This window comes from Pseudophryne corroboree, chromosome 10, assembly GCF_028390025.1.
Source record: "Pseudophryne corroboree isolate aPseCor3 chromosome 10, aPseCor3.hap2, whole genome shotgun sequence".
Lineage (NCBI taxonomy): Eukaryota > Metazoa > Chordata > Amphibia > Anura > Myobatrachidae > Pseudophryne > Pseudophryne corroboree.
Genome location: NC_086453.1, coordinates 376,351,896 through 376,379,857, shown reverse-complemented (window position 1 = coordinate 376,379,857; position 27,962 = coordinate 376,351,896). Strand labels below are relative to the sequence as shown.

General features: G+C 49.0%; 1 protein-coding gene across 1 annotated transcript in view; it reads left to right on the top strand.

The window, feature by feature from the left end:
* Window positions 1-21,846, top strand: part of NCAPD3 (non-SMC condensin II complex subunit D3) — a 91,327-nt gene extending 69,481 nt beyond the window's left edge. Inside the window, exons 21-34 of the mRNA XM_063943789.1 lie at window positions 2,373-2,484; window positions 2,573-2,692; window positions 4,615-4,853; window positions 5,269-5,348; window positions 5,422-5,559; window positions 5,636-5,769; window positions 5,906-6,105; window positions 18,472-18,582; window positions 18,800-18,979; window positions 19,221-19,369; window positions 19,444-19,577; window positions 20,556-20,624; window positions 21,002-21,119; window positions 21,476-21,846. Coding sequence (XP_063799859.1) covers window positions 2,373-2,484; window positions 2,573-2,692; window positions 4,615-4,853; window positions 5,269-5,348; window positions 5,422-5,559; window positions 5,636-5,769; window positions 5,906-6,105; window positions 18,472-18,582; window positions 18,800-18,979; window positions 19,221-19,369; window positions 19,444-19,577; window positions 20,556-20,624; window positions 21,002-21,119; window positions 21,476-21,575 — 1,884 coding nt within the window. The 3' untranslated portion in view covers window positions 21,576-21,846. The remainder of the gene's footprint in view (window positions 1-2,372; window positions 2,485-2,572; window positions 2,693-4,614; window positions 4,854-5,268; window positions 5,349-5,421; window positions 5,560-5,635; window positions 5,770-5,905; window positions 6,106-18,471; window positions 18,583-18,799; window positions 18,980-19,220; window positions 19,370-19,443; window positions 19,578-20,555; window positions 20,625-21,001; window positions 21,120-21,475) is intronic.
* Window positions 21,847-27,962: the final 6,116 nt, after the last annotated feature.

Genomic DNA, 27,962 nt, shown 5'->3' with positions numbered 1-27,962 from the left:
CATGACAGGACTCGAGACCTGAAAAGTGGATTTCTTAAGCCGTCACACGGTGCATCCGGGAGAGTGGGAACTTCACCGGGTGGGGTTTCTGACTCTAGTAGCCCGGTCGGGGATGCCCGATGTAGATCTGATGGCGTCTCAACAATAAATTTCATCTCTACGGGTCGTGTACTCAGGACCCTCAAGCAATTTTAATCGGCGCACTGATGGCGCTGTGGCACTTTCAACTGAGATATGTGCCACCACTTCCACTGATCCCAAGTCTGCTTCAACGCATTCAGAGAGACGGTCTTCCAATCATTCGGGTGGCCCCAGATTGGCCAAACTGACAGTGGTACGCTCTTCTGCGCACTGTGGTCATCAGGGAACCATTCCGACTCCCTCTGCATCCACATCTTATGATTCAAGGAACATCTCACCACCCAGGTTGGATCGGCTGGTTTTCTTAAAGTTTTATTCCCGTCCTGTTGTGTAAATTATGATTCATGCCGGTGGCTTCTGGAATTACCACAGACTGTGGCATATTTACTTTGCTTGGTGTAAAAAGCGTGGTTTACTACCGGATTTGTTTAGAGTTCCTTGTCTGTTATTCTTCCTTTAGGAGGGTCTCAATAAGGGTCTGAGACTTTCTTCACAAATGGGTCAGGCTTCTGCCTTGTCGGTTCTTTTTCAAAAGAGACTGGCTATCATTCCAGACGTTCTCACGTTCCATCAGGGATTTCTGCGGATTTAACCACTTTTTGTTCCTCCGGTTATTCCCTGGGACTTTAACTTAGTCCTTACGGATCTACATTGAGCCTTTGGCGAACGTTCCGCTGTTGTCTTTCTATTAAAAATTGCCTCCGCAAGATGAGTATCTGTATTGGAAGCTATGGTCTTGCAGACCACCCTTGTTGGTTTTTCAGGAAAATCGGGTGGTTCTGCGAAAAACAAAACAAAAAAACCTTCCTTCCGAAGGTTGTGTCAGCGTTTCATCTAATCAGGACATCGTCCCTTCAGCGTTTACTTCTTCATCGTCCCTCTAGCGTTTACTCCCTTTCCTTCCAGGGAGGATTCTCAGTTGACTTGTAGATGTCCTTAGGGCCTTACGGATTTCTTTATCTCGTGCGGATTCTATCCATCAAACGGATGCTTTGTTGGTTTTTGATTGATGCGTCCAAAACGAGATTGGACAACTTCCAAGTACACTATGGCTCGTTGGGTAACTTCGGTCAGCAAACAGTCTTCTGATGTTTCAATTCCTAAATCGATCCGAGCTCCTTCGCCTCGAGCTGTTGGGAGTTTTCTTGGGCTGTTCGCGGGGTTACATCTATAGAGCAGCTGTGTCGGGCGGCGACCTGCTCGTCTGTGCATACGTTTAAACAGTTTTACAGTTTTCAGACTTTCTGTTTGTAGACTGCCTTTGTTGGGGGTCACTTTTTGCGGACGGCTATGCCGTCCCCGTCTCCCTCCTCTTATTAGCTTGCTTTGGGAAATCCCACAAGTAATGGCGCAGCGTCCCCCAGATGGATGAAAGAGAAAAGGTGATTTTTGTTACTTACCGTAAAATCTCTTTCTCTGATTCCATCTGGGGGACGCTGCGATCCCTCCCATATGGTTGTCTGGTTTAACCAGTTAATTTTCTTTGATCTATCCCCTTTGGCTTGGCTAAACGTTAACTGAGGTACTGGCTAGGCAGGAAGGAGATGGGAGGGGTTAGAGGGGGGAGGAGTCAGGTTTTAATAGTTCTGTGCCAAACTCCACTACCACACACCTCTAACCCACAAGTAATGGCGCAGCGTCCCCCAGATGGAATCAGAGAAAGAGATTTTACGGTAAGTAACAAAAATCACCTTTTATTTCCTTACTAATGTCTGGCTTTAGTTCCTGCACTACCGTTACCGCGTCCGCCTTGCTGTAATGTCAGCTTTGCCTTGTTCTTGGTCACTATAACAAGGGGACAGATAGACTGATACATGCAGGTACAGCAATTACTATTCACCTAATGTCGGACTTAGGTTTTGTGACCAGGGCCTTTTTCCACAGTGTGACACCATGGCCATAATCTACCGATGATGTGCCAGTCTTCCGCCACATTGCGCTGGCGCTTCAATAATCTGTTGTGTAGCAGTGCCATATACCGCACTCTGTGACAATATGAGTGTTGCCTTCCCCTCCTCTAACACACACTCACACTCCCTTTCTAATCTTCTGATTGGTCTTTATAGATACCAGGTACTGTATTTGGATAACAGAATCCCACAATAAATGCGTATTAGATACAGAATTAAATAGAACCTGCACTTGGAGGTACATAAAGATGCTGGAGAAAGTGTTCCGTAGTTAGTACATACAGCCTGGTAGTGTTACCCGCCGTCTCTTTCATTTCCCAGGTCCGGCACCTTTTCACCCTGGGGGAAGCTGCCCAACTGTGTCCAGCGCGGGTGGAGAAACGCGTGTTGCTTCTAGTTCAGTCTATTTTGGTCACCTTGCCTACAGAACACAGTGAGTAGATCTACGTTTGATGTATATAGTTTACTTCGAAGGTTTGGCGTTCTCTGAATGATTGATATCCGGTTTTCCTGCTGCCTAGATGACTGCGTTCCAGAGAATACGGATATTCCACTCTCACAGCAACAGTCTCAACCAATTTCCCAGTTTCGAGGGTCCACTATGCCACCGCTGGTCCGGGCTCACGCCTTCATTACACTCGGTAAGAGACCTCTTGCACATGGTGAGAACTTAGGCCTAATTCAGACCTGATTGCTGGGCAGCGATTTTTGCAGCGCTGCGATCACATAGTCGCCGCCTACAGGGGAGTGTATTTTAGCTGCGCAAGTGTGCGATCGCATGTGTAGCAGAGCTGCACAAGCTGATTTTGTGCAGGCTCTGCGCAGCCCATGACTGACTTAGCCGCTGCGATCACTTCAGCCTGTCAGGGACCGGAATTGACGTCTGACACCCTCCCTTCGAAAGCTTGGACACGCCTGCGTTATTGTATACACTTCCTGAAAACGGTCAGTTGCCTCCCACAAACGTCCTCTGCCTGTCAGTCACCATGCAGTCGCTTTTTTCGCACCATCCCGTCGCTATGCACCGATCCCCGTTGCTGTGGTCCGTTGCGCCTGTGCATTGCGGTGCATACGCATGCGTAGTTCAGACCTGATCGCAGGCTGTGAGAAAACGCAGCCTAGCGATCAGGCTGAATTACCCCCTTAGTTCTGAGAAATGGTGATTATTATTAAGCCTTTTCTCTGGTCTTATAGAAGGACATAAATGCGGGGTTGTATATGTCGGAGACTAGGCCCTGGATGAGGTACTCCTCTCCCTTTTGCCCCTCGTCTCCTAGCTTCTAGTTCAGCATTTACTATCGAGACAAGTAAACCAAAAGAGTTGCGGCAAAGACCCTGGCCTTCCTTGGTGGGCTGCTGCGCCCCACTACTGCATAGGACAAAATGGTTTAAGGTTAAGTACAACAAACCTCCATTTTCCTGTCTGCAGTATAGAAGACGCAAATGATGGATGTCCTAAAGCCACTCTCACTGGGAGAGAACGAATGTCTGAAAGAAACACGCTGCCTTTATTGCCAAAGGTAGCCCCCATCTTGCAAAAAGACGGGGGGAAGATTTATATTACAGGCCTAATGTGGTGTGGCCTGACTTGCATTGCCCAAGAGGTAAACGCGTCTTGGTGGAGTGTGCAGTCATCCCTGAGGGCAGAACTTCCCTAACATGGGGCAAGTCCAGGGTTTCTTACCTCTAGTCCTCTGGCACCACCAACAGGTAGTGTTTTGTGGATGTGTTTTATATAATCTATGTTGCTGGGTCTGTTATAATCCCAGCTGCTCCCGCAGACATCCTCAGATCATGACATGTGGGGAGAACTTGAAGGTTGAGGACCACTGGTCTAAGCTAATGGCCAACTGGCCCCAGCAGGTGATCAGCTGATTGGGTGGTGTGTGTACCATTTCCTGTAGCGGTCATAGAGAAACAGCAAGTGGTCAGTCAGTACTGGAGCTCATAGGTCCTAAAAAGAAGATCTAAAAGTAATGAACCACATCAAGGAAAGTCCACCTCCTAGCATACCCCAGGGATGTAGACCACCGATGTTGAAAATCTATTTGCACAGGTTGTGAGCAGCTTCCTTCATGACCTGGTTGCTCCCCAAGGACACTTCCCACCCAGAGAAGGGAACACACATCTCACAGATGGTGAAAATTCACCTCTCATTGGAGGTCGTGGTTGCTATATGAGTGGAGGGGTGTCACGATAAAAGGTAGTATCTTGAGGTACCTAAAGATCTCCAAGGAAGCTGGTGCTTACAGAGGGAGAGATGTAACTGAATAGCTCCCTGGAGATCTATAAAGCACAATGTCTTGCTAACACACTGTTGGATGGTGAAGTGGGGTTGTTACGTATCCAGCTGATGCTTGTTATCCCAAACTGGTGGAGTCCTACTTCTGCTCTGAGGTTAGTTAGGGGTTCCTGAGGGGCTGGCTACTACTACATGTTGTTTTGCTGACTTCACACTCTCCCACAGTCCTGAACCTACCAGGTATTTCGACAAGACTCTTGATTTAAAATAACTATATGAACCAGAGCATCCTGTGGTAACTCTGCATGATCTCTTATTCAGGAAAGTTGTGCCTTCAGCACGAAGACCTCGCCAAGAAATGTGTACCCGCTCTTGCCCGGGAGCTAGAGGTGTGCGATGATGTCGCCATCCGGAACAACGTGATTATCGTTATCTGTGACCTGTGCATCCGGTACACCACCATGGTGGACCGATATATCCCCAATGTGTCTGTGTGTCTCCGAGACAGGGACCCCTTTATCCGGAAGCAGACGCTTATCATGCTGACCAACCTGCTGCAGGTGAGATCTTTACATGTCCTCTGTATCGTTCTCTTCGGCATGCTGCTGTTTACCTTTCTTTTCAGCCGGTTACTTGGTGGCGGTACTCGGGTAGGTGGCTGTAAATCCTAAGCTACATTGCATTTTCCTCTTGCATCCAATCTTGGGGACACTGGTTATTGACTTTGGGTAGAAGGCTGGTCCCCCAGATGGGATTACGAGGAAGAGAACGCATGGAAAAACCTTGGTTCCACAGTATCAGGGTTGTCCGCAACAGTTGCTAGTTGAGATGTTAAAGTCTAAGAAGTAGACACTCCCAGATGTGTGCGTTGATAAATGCCGGACTTCTGGGAGATATAAGGTGGTGAAGAGCTGCTGGACTACGAAAGGCCCATTCCGGTATCCTACATTCATCCTTTTTCTCGTTAACCTTCAGGAGGAGTTTGTGAAGTGGAAAGGTTCCCTCTTCTTTCACTTCGTTAGCGTGCTGGTGGACCCAGAGCCAGAGATCGCCAAGTAAGTCTTCATGACATTGGGAGACTGTGGTCTTCTGTTCTCTGTTTTACACCTTTTCTCCTTTACACCGAAGGCTTGGGGAGTTCTGTCTGGTTCATCTTCTGCTCAAAAGGAATCCTGTCATGTTCTCCCAGCATTTCATCGAATGTATTTTTCACTTTACTTCCTACGAGAAACACGAGAAGTACAACAAGTTCTCGCAGACAGAGAGGTGAGCCTCCCGCCCTCCAGTCCCTAGATAGATGTTCCTTCATTTTGTACTTCCTAATGTCTGAATTTTGATTTAGGGAGCGGAAGCTCTTCTCCCTCAAAGGGTCAGAGAACAAGGAGAAACGCATGAAGATCTACAAATTCCTGCTCGACCACTTTACGGACGAGCAAAGGTTTAGTCTGACCACGAAGATCAGCCAGAACGTTCTAGGTACGTCTACACCCCTTCCGTGCTCTAGATCTGTTTCCTGTCCTCTGCAGTGTATTGGTGCTGTACAAATCCAGATCTCTTCTATATGGTAACAATCGTCTTCTGTAACACATCTGACCTTTCCTCCCTGACGCAGCTTGTTTTGTGGACGAAGCTTTACCGACGGACATGGAAGCCAATGAGCTGCTCTCGGACATCTTTGAGATCATGAGTTGTAAGGAGATCAAGCTATCGGCCATGAGGTCTAAGCCTGGGGAGGATGTTGGCGGGGATGATGATGAAATGGCTATGGCCAATGCAGTCATCCAGGTGGCACAGAAGAAGCTAATCTCCCAGGTACAGAATATTAATAATGAACACCATTATCTAGTTTCCTCATCTTACCGGGGGGCGAATATGTTCGAAACATTATTTATTTTTTGTTCTCAGTAAGAGATTTAACATCTAGGATTACATGTGATTTTGGAGTTTATACTATAGTTTTTTTATTTTATCTAGATGGGACTATTGGTTACTACAGTAAGCGATTATACAGATGTGTCCTCATACGATGTAGCTTCAGTCATGCCGCCCGGTCGTAGGTGGTACGGCCGCGCCGAGCGTCTTTCTCACTCAGAATGTGCGTCTTATTCGCATAAATACGACAGGGAGCGACAGAACTGCATTGCTAGCTTGCACTGATCACACTGATGTGTGACATTTGTACATCTGTGTGCGACCGAGTCTGTATCCGTAGCGCTAAGATCAGCAGCCGCAGGTTTCTTTCAAGCCAAGTTCTGTTGCCCTTCATCTGCAACTTTGTACGTGGCTAGAACAAATTCCTGTGCGGTGACAGTCGCGGCCCAGCGGTTACATGTGTTTCCCTGCGTCGTATGGCGTATAGACGATGAGGGAAGGAGGACACATCTGTTTTATATGTAATGCAGATAGGTTATTTCTGATAACTTTTTAACTACTAGATTTATAGCCCTTATGGTTTTAGACTATTTTACGCCATAACGTGATCACGTCAGGGGGCGGATGTGATCTCCTGGCACGGTGGTGTCATGGCGTTTGCGCCAGTCATTTCCTTTTCTCTTACGTCCTAGAGGATGCTGGGGACTCCGTAAGGACCATGGGGTATAGACGGGCTCCGCAGGAGACATGGGCACTATAAAGAACTTTTAGTATGGGTGTGCACTGGCTCCTCCCTCTATGCCCCTCCTCCAGACCTCCGTTAGATCCTGTGCCCAGAGGAGACTGGATGCACTGCAGGGGAGCTCTCCTGAGTTTCTCTGAAAAAGACTTTTGTTAGGTTTTTTATTTTCAGGGAGCACTGCTGACAACAGGCTCCCTGCATCGTGGGACTGAGGGGAGAGAAGCAGCCCTACTTAACTGATAGGCTCTGCTTCTTAGGCTACTGGACACCATTAGCTCCAGAGGGTCGGAACGCAGGTCTCACCCTCGCCGCTCGTCCCGGAGGGGGGGGGGGGGGGTTGGATATGTTGATTGGTTGGATATGTGGAATGTTTTAAATGTAAATGTGTCTTTATTACATAAGAGATTGGACAAAGCAGAGTCCAGGGAAAAAACAGGGAGTCAATCCATGGCTTTGACTGTGTCACAGGGGCCTTCAGGGTTTCAGAAACGTCCCCTGTCCCACGTAACAGACACTGGTACCGACACGGATTCTGACTCCAGTGTCGACTACGATGATGCGAGGTTGCACCCAAGGGGTGGCCAAAAGTATTCATTATATGATTATTGCAATAAAAGATGTTTTGCATATCACAGAGGACCCCTCTGTCCCTGACACGAGGGTACACATGTTTAAGGAAAAGAAACCTGAGGTAACCTTTCCCCCATCTCATGAACTGAACGCTTTGTTTGAAAAGGCTTGGGAAACTCCAGACAAGAAACTGCAGATTCCCAAGAGAATTCTTATGGCGTACCCTTTCCCCGCGCAGGACAGGGTACGGTGGGAATCCTCGCCCAGGTTAGACAAGGCTTTGACGCGCTTGTCCAAAAAGGTGGCGTTACCATCTCCAGACACGGCAGCCCTCAAGGATCCTGCTGATCGCAGACAGGAAACTACCTTAAAATCAATTTATACACATACGGGGGCCTTGCTCAGACCGGCAGTGGCGTCGGCATGGGTTTGTAGCGCCGTAGCAGCATGGGCAGATAACTTGTCATCTGACATTGACACCCTTGATAGGGATAGCATTTTATTGACCTTGGGTCACATTAAAGACGCAGCCTTATATATGAGAGACGTTGGGCTGTTAGGTTCACGAGCCAACGCCATGGCAATTTCTGCTAGGCGAGCCCTGTGGACCCGCCAATGGACGGGTGATGCCGACTTGAAGAGACATATGGAAACTTTGCCTTACAAGGGTGAAGTTTTATTTGGGGAGGGTCTCGCGGACCTGGTCTCCACAGCTACCGCGGGTAAATCTTCTTTTCTCTGACGTCCTAGTGGATGCTGGGAACTCCGTAAGGACCATGGGGAATAGCGGCTCCGCAGGAGACTGGGCACAAAAGTAAAAGCTTTATGACTAGCTGGTGTGCACTGGCTCCTCCCCCTATGACCCTCCTCCAAGCCTCAGTTAGATTTTTGTGCCCGGCCGAGAAGGGTGCATGCTAGGTAGCTCTCCTGAGCTGCTTAGAGTAAAAGTTTAAATAGGTTTTTTTATTTTCAGTGAGACCTGCTGGCAACAGGCTCACTGCATCGTGGGACTAAGGGGAGAAGAAGCGAACTCACCTGCATGCAGAGTGGATTGGGCTTCTTGGCTACTGGACATTAGCTCCAGAGGGACGATCACAGGCTCAGCTTGGATGGGTCCCGGAGCCGCGCCGCCGGCCCCCTTACAGAGCCAGAAGAGCGAAGAGGTCCGGAAAAATCGGCGGCAGAAGACGTTCCTGTCTTCAATAAGGTAGCGCACAGCACTGCAGCTGTGCGCCATTGCTCTCAGCACACTTCACACTCCGATCACTGAGGGTGCAGGGCGCTGGGGGGGAGCGCCCTGAGACGCAATAAAACACGTTTTAAACCTTATATGGCTAAAGAAATGCATCACATATAGCTCCTGGGCTATATGGATGCATTTAACCCCTGCCAGTTTTCCTAAAAAAAGCGGGAGAAAAGGCAGCCGAAAAGGGGGCGGAGCCTATCTCCTCAGCACACAAGCGCCATTTTCCCTCACAGCTCCGCTGGAAGGACGGCTCCCTGACTCTCCCCTGCAGTCCTGCTACAGAATCAGGGTAAAACAAGAGAGGGGGGGCACTAATTGGCAGATAATACAAATACAGCAGCTATATCAGGGAAAAACACTTATATAAGGTTATCCCTGTATATATATATATATAGCGCTCTGGTGTGTGCTGGCAAACTCTCCCTCTGTCTCCCCAAAGGGCTCGTGGGGTCCTGTCCTCTATCAGAGCATTCCCTGTGTGTGTGCTGTGTGTCGGTACGATTGTGTCGACATGTATGAGGAGGAAAATTATGTGGAGGCGGAGCAATTGCCTGTAATAGTGATGTCACCCCCTAGGGAGTCGACACCTGACTGGATGGTCGTATGGAAGGAATTACGTGACAGTGTCAGCACTTTGCAAAAAACTGTTGACGACATGAGACAGCCGGCAAATCAGTTAGTGCCTATCCAGGCGTCTCAAACACCGTCAGGGGCTCTAAAGCGCCCGTTACCTCAGATGGTCGACACAGACCCAGACACGGATACTGACTCCAGCGTCGACGGTGACGAGACAAACGTAATGTCCAGTAGGGCCACACGTTACATGATCACGGCAATGAAGGAGGCTTTGAACATTTCTGATACTACAAGTACCACAAAAAGGGGTATTATGTGGGGTGTGAAAAAACTACCCATAGTTTTTCCTGAATCAGATGAATTAAATGAGGTGTGTGACAAAGCGTGGGTTTCCCCCGATAAAAAACTGCTGATTTCTAATAAATTATTGGCATTATACCCTTTCCCGCCAGAGGTTAGGGCGCGTTGGGAAACACCCCCTAGGGTAGATAAGGCGCTCACACGCTTATCAAAACAAGTGGCGTTGCCGTCTCCTGATACGGCCGCCCTCAAGGAACCAGCTGATAGAAAGCTGGAAAATATCCTAAAGGGTATATACACACATACTGGTGTTATACTACGACCAGCAATCGCCTCAGCCTGGATGTGCAGCGCTGGAGTGGCTTGGTCGGATTCCCTGACTGAAAATATTGATACCCTGGATAGGGACAGTATATTATTGACTATAGAGCATTTAAAGGATGCATTACTATATATGCGAGATGCACAGAGGGATATTTGCACCCTGGCATCAAGAGTAAGTGCGCTGTCCATTTCTGCCAGAAGAAGTTTATGGACACGACAGTGGTCAGGTGATGCGGATTCCAAACGGCATATGGAAGTTTTGCCGTATAAAGGGGAGGAGTTATTTGGGGTCGGTCTATCGGACCTGGTGGCCACGGCGACGGCTGGGAAATCCACCTTTTTACCCCAGGTCACCTCTCAGCAGAAAAAGACACCGTCTTTTCAAACTCAGTCCTTTCGTCCCCATAAGGGCAAGCGGGCAAAAGGCCACTCATTTCTGCCCCGGGGCAGAGGAAGGGGAAAAAGACTGCAGCAGGCAGCCTCTTCCCAGGATCAGAAGCCCTCCCCCGCTTCTCCCAAGTCTTCAGCATGACGCTGGGGCTTTACAAGCGGACTCAGGCACGGTGGGGGCCCGTCTCAAAAATTTCAACGCGCAGTGGGCTCACTCGCAAGTGGACCCCTGGATCCTGCAGGTAGTATCACAGGGGTACAAATTGGAATTCGAGACGTCTCCCCCTCGCCGGTTCCTGAAGTCTGCTCTACCAACGTCTCCCTCCGACAGGGAGGCAGTACTGGAAGCTATTCACAAGCTGTATTCCCAGCAGGTGATAATCAAGGTACCCCTCCTACAACAGGGAAAGGGGTATTACTCCACGCTGTTTGTGGTACCGAAGCCGGACGGCTCGGTGAGACCGATTTTAAACCTGAAATCATTGAACACTTACATAAAAAGGTTCAAATTCAAGATGGAGTCACTCAGAGCAGTGATAGCGAACCTGGAAGAAGGGGACTATATGGTGTCTCTGGACATCAAAGATGCTTATCTCCATGTCCCAATCTACCCTTCTCACCAAGGGTACCTCAGGTTTGTGGTACAAAACTGTCATTATCAGTTTCAGACGCTGCCGTTTGGATTGTCCACGGCACCACGGGTCTTTACCAAGGTAATGGCCGAAATGATGATTCTTCTTCGAAGAAAAGGCGTCTTAATTATCCCTTACTTGGACGATCTCCTGATAAGGGCAAGGTCCAGGGAACAGTTAGAGGTCGGAGTAGCACTATCTCAGGTAGTGCTACGTCAGCACGGGTGGATTCTAAATATTCCAAAATCGCAGCTGATTCCAACAACACGTCTACTGTTCCTAGGGATGATTCTGGACACAGTCCAGAAAAAGGTGTTTCTCCCGGAGGAGAAGGCCAGGGAGTTATCCGAGCTAGTCAGGAACCTCCTGAAACCAGGACAAGTGTCAGTGCATCAATGCACAAGGGTCCTGGGAAAGATGGTGGCTTCTTACGAAGCGATTCCATTTGGAAGATTCCATGCAAGAACTTTTCAGTGGGATCTGCTGGACAAATGGTCCGGATCGCATCTTCAGATGCATCAGCGGATAACCCTATCTCCAAGGACAAGGGTGTCTCTCCTGTGGTGGTTGCAGAGTGCTCATCTTCTAGAGGGCCGCAGATTCGGCATTCAGACTGGATTCTGGTGACCACGGATGCCAGCCTGAGAGGCTGGGGAGCAGTCACACAGGGAAGAAATTTCCAGGGCTTGTGGTCAAGCATGGAAACGTCTCTTCACATAAATATCCTGGAACTAAGGGCAATTTACAATGCCCTAAGTCAAGCAAGGCCTCTGCTTCAGGGTCAGTCGGTATTGATCCAATCGGACAACATCACGGCAGTCGCCCACGTAAACAGACAGGGCGGCACAAGAAGCAGGAGGGCAATGGCAGAAGCTGCAAGAATTCTTCGCTGGGCGAAAAATTGTGACAGCACTGTCAGCGGTGTTCATTCCAGGAGTGGACAACTGGGAAGCAGACTTCCTCAGCAGACACGACCTCCACCCGGGGGAGTGGGGACTTCACCCAAAAGTCTTCCACGTGATTGTAAACCGTTGGGAAAAACCAAAGGTGGACATGATGGCGTCTCGTCTCAACAAGAAACTAGACAGATATTGCGCCAGGTCAAGGGACCCTCAGGCGATAGCGGTGGACGCTCTGGTAACACCGTGGGTGTACCAGTCAGTGTATGTGTTCCCTCCTCTGCCTCTCATACCCAAAGTACTGAGAATCATAAGAAGGAGAGGAGTAAGAACTATACTCGTGGCTCCGGATTGGCCAAGGAGGACTTGGTACCCGGAACTTCAAGAGATGCTCACGGAGGACCCGTGGCCTCTACCTCTAAGAAAGGACCTGCTCCAGCAGGGACCTTGTCTGTTCCAAGACTTACCGCGGCTGCGTTTGACGGCATGGAGGTTGAACGCCGGATCCTGAAGGAAAAAGGCATTCCAGATGAAGTCATCCCTACCCTGATTAAGGCCAGGAAGGATGTAACCGCAAAACATTATCACCGCATTTGGCGAAAATATGTTGCGTGGTGTGAGGCCAAGAAGGCCCCTACAGAGGAATTTCAACTGGGTCGTTTCCTGCATTTCCTGCAAACAGGACTATCTATGGGCCTAAAATTAGGGTCCATTAAGGTTCACATTTCGGCCCTGTCAATATTCTTCCAAAAAGAACTGGCTTCAGTGCCTGAAGTTCAGACGTTTGTCAAAGGGGTACTGCATATACAGCCTCCTTTTGTGCCTCCAGTGGCACCTTGGGATCTCAATGTAGTGTTGAGTCTCCTAAAGTCACATTGGTTTGAACCACTCACCACTGTGGAATTAAAATATCTCACATGGAAAGTGGTCATGCTGTTAGCCCTGGCTTCAGCCAGGCGTGTCTCAGAATTGGCGGCTTTATCATATAAAAGCCCTTACCTAATTTTTCATTCAGACAGGGCAGAACTGAGGACTCGCCCTCAATTTCTCCCTAAGGTGGTTACGGAGTTCCCAGCATCCACTAGGACGTCAGAGAAAATAAGAATTTACTTACCGATAATTCTATTTCTCATAGTCCGTAGTGGATGCTGGGCGCCCATCCCAAGTGCGGATTGTCTGCAATACTTGTATATAGTTATTGTTACAAAAATCGGGTTGTTTATTGTTGTGAGCCATCTTTTCAGAGGCTCCTACATTTATCATACTGTTAACTGGGTTCAGATCACAAGTTGTACGGTGTGATTGGTGTGGCTGGTATGAGTCTTACCCGGGATTCAAGATCCTTCCTTATTATGTACGCTCGTCCGGGCACAGTATCCTAACTGAGGCTTGGAGGAGGGTCATAGGGGGAGGAGCCAGTGCACACCAGCTAGTCATAAAGCTTTTACTTTTGTGCCCAGTCTCCTGCGGAGCCGCTATTCCCCATGGTCCTTACGGAGTTCCCAGCATCCACTACGGACTATGAGAAATAGAATTATCGGTAAGTAAATTCTTATTTTTTGCCTTATGTTCCCCCACAGCAAAAGAAAACAATATCAGATGAAGTCCTTTCGGTCGCATAAGTCCAGAAGAGGTCGGGGCTCTTCCTTCCTCGCCAGAGGTAAGGGTAGAGGGAAAAGCATGCCGGCTACGGCTAGTTCCCAGGAACAGAAGTCCTCCCCGGCTTCTACTAAATCCACCGCATGATGCTGGGGCTCCACTGAGGGAGTCCGCACCGATGGGGGCACGTCTTCGACTCTTCAGCCAGGTCTGGGTTCTGTCAGACGTGAATCCTTGGGCGATGGAAATTGTATCCCAAGGCTACAAACTGAAGTTCGAAGAGGTGCCTCCTTGCCGATTTTTCAAGTCTGCTTTGCCAGCTTCTCCCCCAGAGAGGGAAATAGTTTTAGCTGCAATTCAAAAGCTGTGTCAACAGCAAGTGATTATCAAGGTTCCCCTAGTCCAACAGGGGAAAGGGTACCATTTGACAATGCGAAATTCCTTTGTCGTATAAACAACCCTTTATGAAGCTAAGAACACTGTACGCTGTTTACTTAAGAAGTACCGTAATGATACGCTATCTGAGTAACGATCGCTCAGCCGTAGGCGAGACGCTCAAGCGTCACGTTCGCTCGCGGCCCAGTGATCACAGGACACGTTATTGGTTATGTCTAGGGGAATGATTCGCTGTAGCTTAGCGTACGCTCGAGACCACGAGGAGGTCACCAGCGATGCAGACGCTCACAACACTATACCTTTATGATAAAACCTTATACCAATGAAATACACTGAATACCTTAATGTGAGTACAGGGTGTAAGTGCAACCTTGTGTAACCTGACTAACTACAAAGCTGCTTGAGCGTCACCGACGCTCAAGTGAACACTTAACACTATAGAAAATGCACAGATACTGGTTTAGGTTCCAAAGCCTATTAACTGTATTATATCTAATATACTTGTAAAAGGGGATAACAGTACAAATGATACACTACAATATAACAGAGACTTCCTAACCACAGAACTAAAATACAAAAAGACAATACTACTCTGACCTAAATGAAATACAATACAATACTATAATACTATGAGAGATATAAGAGAAAAGAGGAGAGAGAGATAGAGAGAGAGAGAGAGATAGAGAGAGATAGAGAGAAATTGGCTCACAGAAAGACAATGATTACGGAGAGAAACTTACGCACAAAGGGTATGATCGCCTGCGCCTCGATATCCAGCTCCCGGCTATCAGCAGATAACCGTTGATGAGAGAGTGAGAGCTGGATGTGGTCGGCCTGCCTATTTATGCCCCACACACAATGCAATCTCCTGGTCCTACAATCCCATTGTCCATTGGCCGAAGGAATTCGGCCCTGCATCATAACAAAAGGTCATAGGGTGATTCATACAGGTGGGCTGTGACGATTTCCAACAGCTCAGGTGGGTGGGAAACTGGGTTTCCCGCCGCATACCTGAGTATGTGTAAATAATAGAAATGGACATAAACTTCTTATGTCCATAACTATTCGCACGAGCGATTAATACGCTCCAAACCAACACCGGAATATTGCTAATTAAATACTCTTCCGATGGGTACCAAACACTGCTGTATGATTCCTGTTAGACCCTTCGTACGATATAAAGAGGGATTCCTCAGCTCTGGGACATTGTGTTTTAACCAAACTTTCAGAATCTATCAAAGGGACCATGATCTATAAACTACATTAATTGTGAAAATATGTAACGAATGAGTCGCACGCTACGACTACATAAACTCTACCGTAAATACGCATACCGCGCCTGCGAGTGCACGCTATTGCGGGTATGCGCCTCCACGGGAGAGCGTACGCACGCGCAGCGCGGACCAGTGTGCGGTGCAAATATGGCAACGTGCATTGAGACATTTTTCTGACTTTGACACATTCAACCCTGTTTGTGGTCCCGAAGCCGGATGGCTCGGTCAGACCCATTCTGAATCTAAAATCCCGGAACCTGTACTTGAAAAAGTACAAGTTTAAGATGAAATCGCTCCGGGCAGTGATCTCCAGCCTGGAAGGGGGGGATTTTATGGTGTCACTAGACATAAAGGATGCGTACCTTCACGTCCCCATTTATCCTCCTCATCAGGCCTACCTGAGATTCGCTGTACAGGACTGTCATTACCAGTTTCAGACGTTGCCGTTTGGGCTTTCCACGGCCCCGAGGATTTTCACCAAGGTAATGGCGGAAATGATGGTGCTCCTGCGCAGGCAGGGAGTCACAATTATCCCGTACTTGGACGATCTCCTGATAAAAGCGAGATCGAGAGATCAATTGCTGAAAAGCGTGTCGCTCTCCCTGAGGGTGCTGCAGCAGCACGGTTGGATTCTAAATTTACCAAAGTCACAATTGATTCCAACGACTCGGCTATCATTCTTAGGCATGATTCTGGACACGGAACAGAAGAGGGTTTTTCTCCCAATGGAAAAAGCCCAGGACCTCCAGAACATGGTCAGAGACCTGCTAAAACCAAAAAGAGTGTCAGTTCATCAATGCACTCGAGTTCTGGGAAAAATGGTGGCGGCCTACAAGGCCATCCCCTTCGGCAGGTTCCATGCGAGGACATTTCAGTGGGACCTTCTGGACAAGTGGTCCGGGTCCCATCTTCAAATACATCAGAAAATAAGCCTGTCCCCCAGGGCCAGGGTGTCTCTCCTGTGGTGGCTGCAGAATGCTCACCTTCTAGAGGGTCGCAGGTTCGGCATTCAAGACTGGGTTCTGGTGACCACGGACGAGAGCCTCCGAGGATGGGGAGCAGTCACACAAGGAATAAATTTTCAGGGACTATGGTCAAGCCAGGAGGCTTGTCTACACATCAACGTGCTGGAATTCAGGGCCATATACAACAGCCTACGACAAGCGGAGAATCTTCTTCGCGACCTACCAGTTCTGATTCAATCAGACAACGTCACAGCCGTGGCTCATGTAAGGAGCAGAGTGGCAATGGCGGAAGCCACCAGGATTCTTCGCTGGGCGGAAAATCGCGTAAGCGCTCTGTCAGCAGTCTTCATTCCGGGAGTGGACAACTGGGAAGTAGACTTCCTCAGCAGACACGATCTCCATCCAGGCGAGTAGGGACTTCATCAAGAAGTTTTTGCAGAGATAACAAGTCATTGGGGACTTCCTCAAATAGACATGATTGCGTCACGCCTCAACAAGAAGCTTCAGAGGTATTGTGCAAGGTCAAGGGACCCTTAGGCAGTAGCGGTAGATGCCCTGGTGACACCATGGGTGTTTCAGTCGGTCTATGTGTTCCCTCCTCTTCCTCTCATCTCAAAAATATTGAGAATCATAAGACGAAAAAGAGTGCAGACAATACTCATTGTTCCAGATTGGCCTCAAAGGGACTAGTATTCAGATCTTCAGGAGATGCTCACAGAAGATCTGTGGCCTCTTCCTCTCAGGGAGGACCTGTTGCAGCAGGGGCCCTGCGTGTTCCAAGACTTACCGCGGTTACATTTGATGGCATGGCGGTTGAACACCGAATCCTAGCTGGGAAAGGTATTCCGGAGGAAGTCATCCCTACTCTGATAAAGGCTAGGAAGGAGGTGACGGCGAAACATTATCACCGTATCTGGAGGAAGTATGTATCTTGGTGTGAAGCAAAGAATGCTCCTACGGAATATTTCCATCTGGGCCGTTTTCTCCACTTTCTACAGACAGGTGTGGATATGGACCTGAAGTTAGGCTCCATTAAGGTACAGATTTCGGCCCTATCTATTTTCTTTCAGAAGGAATTGGCTTCTCTCCCAGAAGTCCAGACTTTTGTAAAGGGAGTGCTGCACATCCAGCCTCCTTTTGTGCCCCCAGTGGCACCATGGGACCTTAACGTGTTGTTACGGTTCCTAAAATCTCACTGTTTTGAACCTCTCAAACGGTTGAATTAAAATTTCTCACTTGGAAGGTGGTCATGTTGTTGGCCTTGGCATCTGGCAAGGCGGGTGTCCGAATTGGCGGCCTTGTCTCACAAGAGCCCCTATCTGATTTTCCATGTGGATAGAGCAGAGTTGAGGACTCGTCCTCAATTTTTGCCCAAGGTGGTTTCATCATTTCATATGAACCAACCTATTGTGGTGCCTGTGGCTACGGGTGACTTGGAGGACTCCAAGTCCCTGGATGTAGTCAGGGCCTTAAAAATTTATGTAGCCAGGACAGCTCGGGTTAGGAAAATAGAAGCACTGTTTGTCCTGTATGCAGCCAACAAAGTTGGCGCTCCTGCTTCGAAGCAGACTATTGCTCGCTGGATCTGTAACACGATTCAGCAGGCTCATTCTACGGCTGGATTGCCGGTACCAAATTCGGTAAAGGCCCATTCCAGTAGGAAGGTGGGCTCTTCTTGGGCGGCTGCCCGAGGCGTCTCGGCTTTACAGCTTTGCCGAGCAGCTACTTGGTCGGGTTCAAACACTTTTGCAAAATTCTACAAGTTTGATACCCTGGCTGATAAGGACCTCTTGTTTGCTCAATCGGTGCTGCAGAGTCATCTGCACTCTCCCGCCCGGTCTGGAGCTTTGGTATAATCCCCATGGTCCTTATGGAGTCCCCAGCATCCTCTAGGACGTAAGAGAAAATAAGATTTTAAACCTACCGGTAAATCTTTTTCTCCTAGTCCGTAGAGGATGCTGGGCGCCCGTCCCAGTGTGGACATATTTCTGCAAGGCTTGTATATAGTTCTTGCTTACATAAGGGTTATGTTACGGTTAAGATCAGTCTTTGGCTGATGCTGTTTTGTTCATACTGTTAACTGGTTGCGTATATTCCAGGTTATATGGTGTGGTTGGTGTGGGCTGGTATGAATCTTGCCCTTAGATTAACAAAAATCCTTTCCTCGTACTGTCAGTCTCCTCTGGGCACAGTTCTTTAACTGAGGTCTGGAGGAGGGGCATAGAGGGAGGAGCCAGTGCACACCCATCTAAAGTCTTTAGAATGCCCATGTCTCCTGCGGAGCCCGACTATACCCCATGTTCCTTACGGAGTCCCCAGCATCCTCTACGGACTAGGAGAAAAAGATTTACTAGTAGGTTTAAAATCTTATTTTCTGATTTCTGTCCATGTAGGTTCAAAAGAGAAACTTCATAGAAAACATCATCCCCATAATCTCCTCGCTGAAGGGCTTCCTGGAGCAGCGTCGTATCCCTGCGCTGCGCGGCCTCATGAATTACCTGCGGGTAAGTTGCTGTGCGAGTGTCTAGTGCGGGCCTGGCCAACCTGTGGCTCCCCAGCTGTTGTGAAACTACAAGTCCCAGCATGCCCTCCCACAGCGGGTCAAGCACGCTGGGACTTGTAGTTTCACAACAGCTGGAGAGCCGCAGGTTGGCAAGGTCTGGTCTAGTGAGTGATGTTGCTGAATCGCTGGGGTCATGTTACGGTCTCTCCGTCCGGCAGGAGATGATGGAAGATTACAGGGACGAGATCAAGGATTTCTTCGCCGCTGACAAACAGCTGGCCGCAGAGCTGGAGTATGATATGAAGAAGTATGAGGAGCAGCTGGCCCTGGAGAAGGCACAATGCGAGCACGCAGACGCCGCTGTGGAGCCGGAGGCCGTTGTACCTGGTAGTCCACAGGTGAGGGCGCAGTCACCGCGTGGGAGTGTGTGCGCTATGCAGGGAGATCGTACCTTAGCGGGATTGTCACCGCAAGTATGGTCTCCGAGGAACAAAGGGAGGCGTCTATGCTGGTCATAGCTCAGCCGAGTGACAGATTTATGAGCAAACATAGGGCATCGTCTGTCACCTCTTCTGCCTTGATTATTTTTTGGGCTCCGTCAAAACTCCATCACTTTCCTCGTTATTGTCCTATTTCCAGGGCTCACCTCGTGCCGGGTCTCCTAGGAACCTCAATGCTCACCGATCTCCGCTGTCCACTATAGAGGAGGCAACCGGAGGAGCCGCACCCTGTACACCCATTACAACGCCCCGCGTTCGCGTGCTGGCAGGACCGGTCACCAGGCCCAGGTAAGGAGACTGTCCTGACATATAACTTATCCCTGTTGGGATAGACAAATGCTGATTTGTGGGTTCTCTTGCAGGCAGATGTCGCTCAGCACTCTCGCTGTCCTCAACTCCGCCAGGAAAACAGTGGAAGGCACCTCTAAGCCACGGAGCAAGAGTATTGGGGCGCAGCCCGCGACGCCGTCCTTCAGTATCAACGGAAGTAAGCTAGGTACGGATCGTATGAGACGCGCGAGACACCAGATATATCTTCATGGATAATATTTCAAGAATTCTTTCATTATTTTATTTTGATTGCGCATCGCGATATTTAGTAATAGACGCACGAGATGAAGGAAGCAGCTGACAAAGCAGATCCGAAGGTTTCACGGCAAAGCCTTTTTAAACACAAGTTACATTAAGTAATGCAGCGACTGGTTACGTTCCCGTTGTTGCTAGTTAGTGGTGATTACGTTTCACTAGTGAACTGGTTTGTTCGTACATCGTAATGAATTAACTTTTTATATTTGGGCAGGAGGGGTTTATTCATGAATAGCATGTATCGGAATTCTAAATAGAATTATAGCAATTTTATTATAACATTTCAGATTGATGGCTTGCAGTTATTGTGGGTGCTTGTCTCTTTCCCAATGCCCTAGATTTGAAGTTATAATCAATAATGAGACTGATCTTCTAGAAGAAGTGTCCGTCTCTTGCCCTGACCGCAGATCTGCTCCCTTTCGTAATGCAGGACAGAGTATTTTTCATACAAATGTTATATGCCCATCTTGAGTACGCTGCTACATGCACGGTTGTGCAGAGTGCAGGAAATGCGCACTTACAGTAACTGTAGCGGAGGTTCCTCTCTAGCCGCCCTCCAGTCCTACATTGCAATACCCCATAGGATAGGGTAAAGGAGGAACTCTCAGCGACACACATTCTACCACAGCGACCGGTCTGAGCCATTGGCGTAAGGGTGGGAACACAGTAAGGCTTTGCCCTAAGCCAGTGACTTGTAATTGCAATAGCTCCTGTAACGAAGATGCTTATTTGCATGTTAGTCGGTGAATAAAACCGCCGTCTTTCATATAATAATATACATACGTTTCCGCCTGGTCAACGACTTATTTGCGCAGCATGTACACAGATCTGAAACGGCAACTTCAGCATTTTTCATCCATGTTTGCTTGTTAATTTGTTTCTCTTGCAGATTCGTTCCGCAATTCGGACCAGAAATCTGATGTATCCCTTACAGGAAGAGCGATCAGTACTCCCGACCGTAAGTACGCAGGGAATACTGCAGGATCCTGTGTGGAGTATGGGGTAGGGTGCCACCTAGTGGGCGTTGCAGTGATTGTCAGCGATCAAGGGGACCCAGTCACAGCTTGCTTCCATTAGTGTACATGAGTTATATAATGTTTCCCTATTGCCCCCTTCCACAGACGTGTCAGTGCGGAATGGGCAGGCAGCCATTCTCCATCACTGTGCGTTTTCTGTGGGATGTAGACTTCTACGCTGGCTGTCCTAATTACCTTCAGTGGTGGGGAATGATGCGTTCTGTGTAAGAGACCATTGCTCCTGTTGGGTGTAACGTGTGGCGCTGAATGTGAGCGAGGTTCTGCCAGGTTTGTCATTCCACGTGTTTGTGCTTTGCAGGGACTATTCAAAACGTCACGTTTGGCGCAGGAGTCAGTTACATTGGTTCAAACCAAACCATCAACGCTTCCCGCGAGCAGGAGGGAGACGTCTTGTGTATAATGTCGCCAGACAAGCCGTAAGTGTCGCATCATTTTCTTTTTATCACCTCTGAAAAGCAAACTTAGGACATGGTCACGCCGCTAGACAAGGCATGCACCGTTCTCACCATTTTTGGTACTTTGACTATACAATGGGTTAAGTAAGCTGTTGCTTTTGCCCTATTGCCCCCCTGAGAGAGGGGATAAGCCCCCCCCACCCCCCACTTATTATACACTACACTCGTGTTAATAGGTGCATAACAACGCCCCCGTGCGTCCTGAATAGAAACCTTGTACGTTGTGCGGTCTTGTCAGAGATTCTCAGCAAAGGCTCTGCCTACTCTCTGCCGCACCCAGTTATACTGACTCTACAACTCTTTCCCCCTTCTCTTAGTGAGCCGCAGCCACGGCAGTGGAACGTGGAGTCCCCGATGCAGAGCAGAAGTAACCGCCGCCAGGCCTCAGGACGAGCTCCGCTCAGACCAACCAACTAGAACATTGAATGTTTCGGAGGGAACACGCGTGTGGTGCTTCCCTCCTATTTGTACTTTCATGTCCGTGTCCCTGTATATATCACCCCGTATTTTTACGCTGCGCGGCTTTTGTATGATTTTGCACTTTGTTACTTGTAACCATGTCGCTAATTTGCGGTCTTCGTTTTCTGCAGAGTTGATTGGATTGTGCCACAGATACCTGTAATTATCTAACGGTGCTTTTACATAATAAAAGGCTGCAGTATCGAGGGTCCTGCAAGTCTGTGTGTAAGTTTGGGACACGGTCTGGTCATTAGATCTGCATCCTCCACTGCTTTGCAAGACGTGGTAACACGTTGTTGTTTAATGGACACATTAAGCTGAATACACACGAAGAGATATAGTGCCGATAAATTGCGAGCCTGTCAGTGGGTTAGTACAACGTTGTTCGCAGACATATTGCGTCGGCTATGCAGCACAGCCGACGGGTGATATATATAAAGCTATATCAACACATCTGGCTGTGTGGACGTACACTTGTGGCATGGGCTGACATCCTAGCTGGGCGGGCAAATTCAAATGCCCACCCAGCTGGCTACCCTGCCCGACACATCGAGGCGGCGCGTGTATACTGATCTGAATCGGCCACTCTGTCGGCGTGACGTCAAATTGTGACAGTGTGTACCCAGCCTTCGTGTGGTTTTATTCAGATGTTTTCACAACGCGTTTTACTCTATCTTCTCGTTACCAACCAGAACCTCATCTGTGCATGACTATAATGGGAGGATGTCGCGTCTTTATATCTGATGTATAAGAAAAATGCTGTTCAAGTGAAATGTATAATACACCATGAGGCAGATGTATTAAGCCTGGAGAAGTAATAAAACAGTGATAAGTGGAAGGTGATAACGCACCAGCCAATCAGCTCCAATATGTAAATTTATAGTTAGAAGTCGATTGGCTGGTGCGTTATCACCTTCCACTTATCAATCGACTTCTAACTATAAATTTACATATTGGAGCTGATTGGCTGCTGCGTTATCACCTTGTACTTATCACTGCTTTATCACTTCTCCAGGCTTAATACATCTGCCTTCTTGTCCCATGCACTTACTATAATCTGTGCCATGTAAACAGCAGTAGGAGCTGGGAAAATGCTGCCGTGTAGAGCGATGTTGGGTTTTCCTCTTAATCAGAAGACGGAGTAACAAAGTCTGCAGTCTGTCTGTGGATCACATCTGTACCTCGGTACACTGTCAGAATGTCATCTGGAATGTATTCTGTGATGCTGGAGTATTAGTCTTATAATGTGTAGGTGACTTAAAGGCTCATTCTTTCTTCGTCAGGGTCCATAGCGCTTCACGGGAGAAAATGGGGTGAAGGTGGTGGTGAGGACTGGGCACCAAACAGTTAAAGCTTTACATATCCTAAAATGCTTCGGAGCTTCCCCAAGCTCAGGCCGCCATTCCACTGTGGTCTTCCCACCGCGGAGCTGCTCCTCCCTTCCCCTCAGAGACTCTAGGCAGCCATTTTCTGCATGCAGCTACAGGTTTCCGGGAACGCTGGGTCCAGTCTCCCTATATACCTCTCCTTGGAGCCCGGTTACACAGCGCTATATCCTACCAGCCACTGCGATCTGTGTAGTTGATTTAGTGCCTATTGCAGTTATTTATATTGTGTTCTGCATTGTCTGTGACTGGTGCTAGCTCTGCTGTTATATATAAATCTACTGTCAGTATATGCCTTTCCCTTCTGCTCCTCTAACAACGCTAAGAACAGGTGTTTAGGGGTTAACATACTTCACAGCTACCCATGTTTGTGAAGGTTGTCGCAGTACTATAATTGTTGCACACCGCCTAGTGCCATATTGTGTGTTGCACTATCCCTGCAGCAAGGGTCACAAAGAGGCAGCGGCTCCTATGCTGGTCTCATCCAGGCCCTGTGCAGCGGGATTATCCTCTCAGGACTTAGTACAGGATGGTCTGTGTGAATCTTGCTGTATCCCACCTGACCAACCAGATCCTACGCAAGATCCCTCCTGGGCTTCTTTCTCAGATACTGGCACAGATTGCTGACCGCTTAGCAACCCCCACGGTGGCTCGCCCTATAGGATTCCCCCAGCAGGTGCACCCTGCTGTGTCAGTCACAGCTATGCCCCCTCCCTGGATAGATGTGCTTTCTACCTCAGTACAGTCTAGTTATTACCGCTACTGCTTTTCAGCAGATGTTACAGACCCTTGCCCACTAGGGGGTATATTCAATAAGAGTCGGGTCCATTCCGACATGCAGTTGTCGGAATGGACCAGACAACCCCTATTCAATGGACGGCCAAATCCGACTGTCTGATTTGGCCGTACACAGGTCCTGTGCTGCCGTTGCTGATGCGCTGACCGCAACGGTGCAGATGGCGGTGGCGAGCGGGACGGAGGCAGGGGGAGCAAGCTGCGGGGGACATGTCTACGGGGGGGGGGGGGGGGGGGCGCTGCAGGGATTGAGGTGCCTGGCCAGGGGATGGCCAGGCACCTCTCTCCCTGCAGCGCCTCCCCCTGCTGCCGCAGACATGTCCCCCCAAAGCCTGCTCCTCCCAGCGGCCGCCGATCTCTGCTCCCCCCCCCCCCCCCGCAGCACCACTAGTCTCCTCCTCTCAATCCGACTCTTTTTTAAAGTCGGATTGAGATAGTCAAAAACGGGGCTAAAACCTGTCTGGTTTGGCTCTGCTTCCGTCAATGCACGTTGATCGGCGGCTGAAGCCGCCACTCAGTATGCATTCCGACAAGTCGGAATAAACGGGCTACTACTGAATAGGTAGGAACCCCTTCCGACCTAAAACTGTCAGAAGCTGCCGGCTTTCTGACAAGATGGCAGCTTCCAACAGTTATTGAATAGACCCCTAGGTGTGCTGTGCCATCGTCACAGTCCATGCAGCTTTCAGATTGAGGCGTCATCTGGAGAGGCAGACCTCTCACAGGAGGACGAGCACCAGTCTACCTTAGATGTCTCTGCGCTTGAAAGGGCCATCAAATCTATTCTTCAAATAGAACAGGAGGAGCTCGTTTGTTAACCAAAGAAGGCCCGGCTATTTAAATGCCAGGAGGTAATTAAGGCTGCATTTCTTCAGTCTGAGCATCTCGCTGAACTCCTGCATGAAGTTTGGAATACCTCTGGTAAAATTTCAGCTGCCAATGCGCCTAGTTTTGTATTACCCTATTTCAGCGGCTGATTGTGCTAAATGTGAGGTTGCCGCAGCTGTGGATTGCCACGTGGCTTGTCTGGTTAAAACCTCAACTTTGCCTTTCCCAACAGCATCTTCCATAAAGGAGACTATGGGTAGGAGGATTGAAGCCCGTCTCAAATCGGTCTATTCCCTTACAAGAGCTATCACTCGGCCTGCAATGGCCGCAGCGTGGGTTGCCAACATCCTTGAGAGTTGGACAGAGGCTCTGGAGGAAGGCCTTCCCTCTGTTGTTTCCCAGTACCCTATGTCCCACATCACACATATCAGGGATGCTGCATCTTCCCTTGGGGAAGCAGTGCTGGATACTTGTCTCCTATCTTCCAGGGCGTCTGTTACCTTGGTGGTAGCCCGCCACATCCTCTGGCTACGCTCATGGAAAGTGGATACGGGCAGCGGGATCTTTTAGCTTCTAGTGGACAAGTGGGGCCTGCCCGTCATGGACCTCATGGCCTCCTGACACAACCCCAAGGTTGTATCAGGAGGCTCCACTTGTCCACCAGAACAAGAGATCCCGCAGCAAACTTCATGGACGCCCTGAGGTGGACATTCCATCTGGCATACATCTTCCCTTCGGTCTCCCTCCCTCCTCGGGTCTTTCGGAAATTTAAGCAAGAAGCAGGCACCGTTCTCTGGGTAGCCCTGGCCTGGCCAGAGTTAAAGATGGAAGCAGCAGCACAGTCTCCTCAACCCTATACCCCACCCTCTGCCTTCAGCAGGCAGTTGCGTTGCTGGCACATACTCTCTGCTATAGGTATCTTTGTACAGGAATCTACAGGGCTGTCTGCCCTTTACTCTGTCTCTTCTCAGATGAGACTATTGGGGAAGCGGTTATAGTGTTGCCACCTGACTTACAGAATGTATTGGTCCGGCCATGGTAGTGGACTTGGGGATTTTGTCCAGTGGTGGCATTTTTCATCCCCTGGATGAGTTATTCTCCCTACCCCTGCCTCTCCTTTGATGGGTTCTTCACTACTTAGGTGGATTAACCATTCTTCACCTCACCTATTGGATGTAGGGACCTTTTCAGAGTTATTTGCAGACTCACTATTTCCTTGATGTTTTGTCCACTGGTGATCAGTTATCTCTCCCTAGGCTCAGGCATACAATTGGCGCTCACTCCACTGACTTCACTAGTCAGCTGTTCCAACAGCCCTCAGTCACTGAAGGTGCCTCACTCGGAGATGGGTGCCTCGTTGGCTTTCTGCTCTGTATGGATTCTGAATCTGGCAGCCTTTTGGCTGTCCTAGCTTTTATCCTTTATATAACGGACACATTGGAATTTAGGTTCCTTTAGATTTTCCCTGAAGGGGACATCTGGACCGGTCCAGTCTGGTTTCTGTGCAATTCATTTTAATTTTGTTTGCTTGCCTGCAGAGTTTTCTCCCTTGCAGGTTTTCTCACTTCCACACCGGTCTCAGCAATCCTCCTGACCAGTCTTGCTTGTGGTCCTACAACAGTTCTCTGTTTTATGTCTACAGGGCTGCCTCTTGTGACTCCTTTTTTGAGAGGCTGTATCTCAAGCCGCCTGGTGTGCCTCCTTAGGGTAGCCACTCTTTGTCTTAGGTCTGATTCTGTTTGAGTCCTTACCAGGCTTGTAACGACATGGTCAATAGCTGATTTTAGTTTTTCCTCTGAATTCTCTAGTTGTGAAGATTGGGCACCTCCAGGGCTGGGCAGAGTTCCTCCATGGAACGGCAGTACCAGGCCTAGTGGTGGTACTCTACATGTCTTAAGTCAGCTTCTTCCTCTTGGACGCCATTCATCGCTAGATATCCCAGTCTTGGCGATGAAGCAGCACAGGCGTACAGGGACAGCTTTGAGACGTCCCACAGTCCTAGTAGTGTACACCACTTTTTCCTGCTGCCCAATAAGGATGGGAATTCAGGCTATTACAAATGAGGCAGGGAGGAAACTGACACTGACGGTAAATTATAGATCTCACCACTTTATGCTCATGGATATGGTTCCAGACCCTCTGCTCAGGGCAAGTAACCACTTCACAGAATGGGGAACAATGAGTGCAACCCAAAATAACAGGTACAGCATTGTAATCCAGAATGCTTGGGAGGTCCTGATTCGTAGATGTATGGTATTGCACAGCCACAGGAAGCGGCTGGTCAATAATACTGTACAGCCAGTGTCACAGGAAGCGGCTGGGCAATAATACTGTACAGCCAGTGTCACAGGAAGCGGCTGGGCAATACTGTGCAGCTATAATGTACCAATGCCGCAGGAGGTCTGTGCCATGTGTTCTGCTGGGTACCTGGTATACATATATATGCATCACACTTGGGGCATGTGATTACCATGTGTTCTGCTTGCAGTGTAATGGACGGAACGAGAACCACAGATGAGCAGATCCTCTCTCACTACCTAAACTCAGAGGTGACACTCCATATGTGCCCACACGGCGTGATGGGTGGTCTTCAGTTTGCCGGCGGCCGGGCTCCCAACGACCAGCATACCGGTGCCGGAATCCTGACCGCCGTCATACTGACAGCTTTTCTCCCTCTTGGGGTCCACGACCCCCCTGGAGAGAGAAAATATAGCGTGGCACGCGCAGCGAGCCCGCAAGGGGCTTATTTGCGCACACCCAGCTGTCGGTATGCTGGCCGCCGGTATAACATACTACACCCTGGCGTGATAACAGTGCCGCGTAGAAAAGCATAAAAATGTAGTAATGAGAAGCCCTGTATAGGAACATCCGACGTGTTATCCACTCTCCCTCCACCTAAACACCACTGACCGTGACACATGGCGAGTGTGGGTGATCTGCAACAAACATCAGATGTACGCAGCGGTACTGCAGATGTATGCCAATGGAATCTGTACTGAGACGCTCACCGCTCCGGCACCACTGAAGGTGTGTGCCGTCCGATGGCTGCTCAGAATGTACATTGGAACTGAACCGCCAGAGGCGGTTGCTGACTGCCACACGCCTACGAAACGCTGCAACACATCTGTATATGACTAGAGAAACACACACACCCCCACACCCCCCTTATCACCCATAAAGCACACGGACTGTCAGTCATCCTGCACCCAGGTACTTACTGTGACCGCTGCCTGTAAGCCACGGCGCCACGTGTGTAGTACAAACTATACAAGTGCACGTCACAAACGGGGAGGCTATATGCACACTGTATGGACTACAAATAACACATGCACCTGTG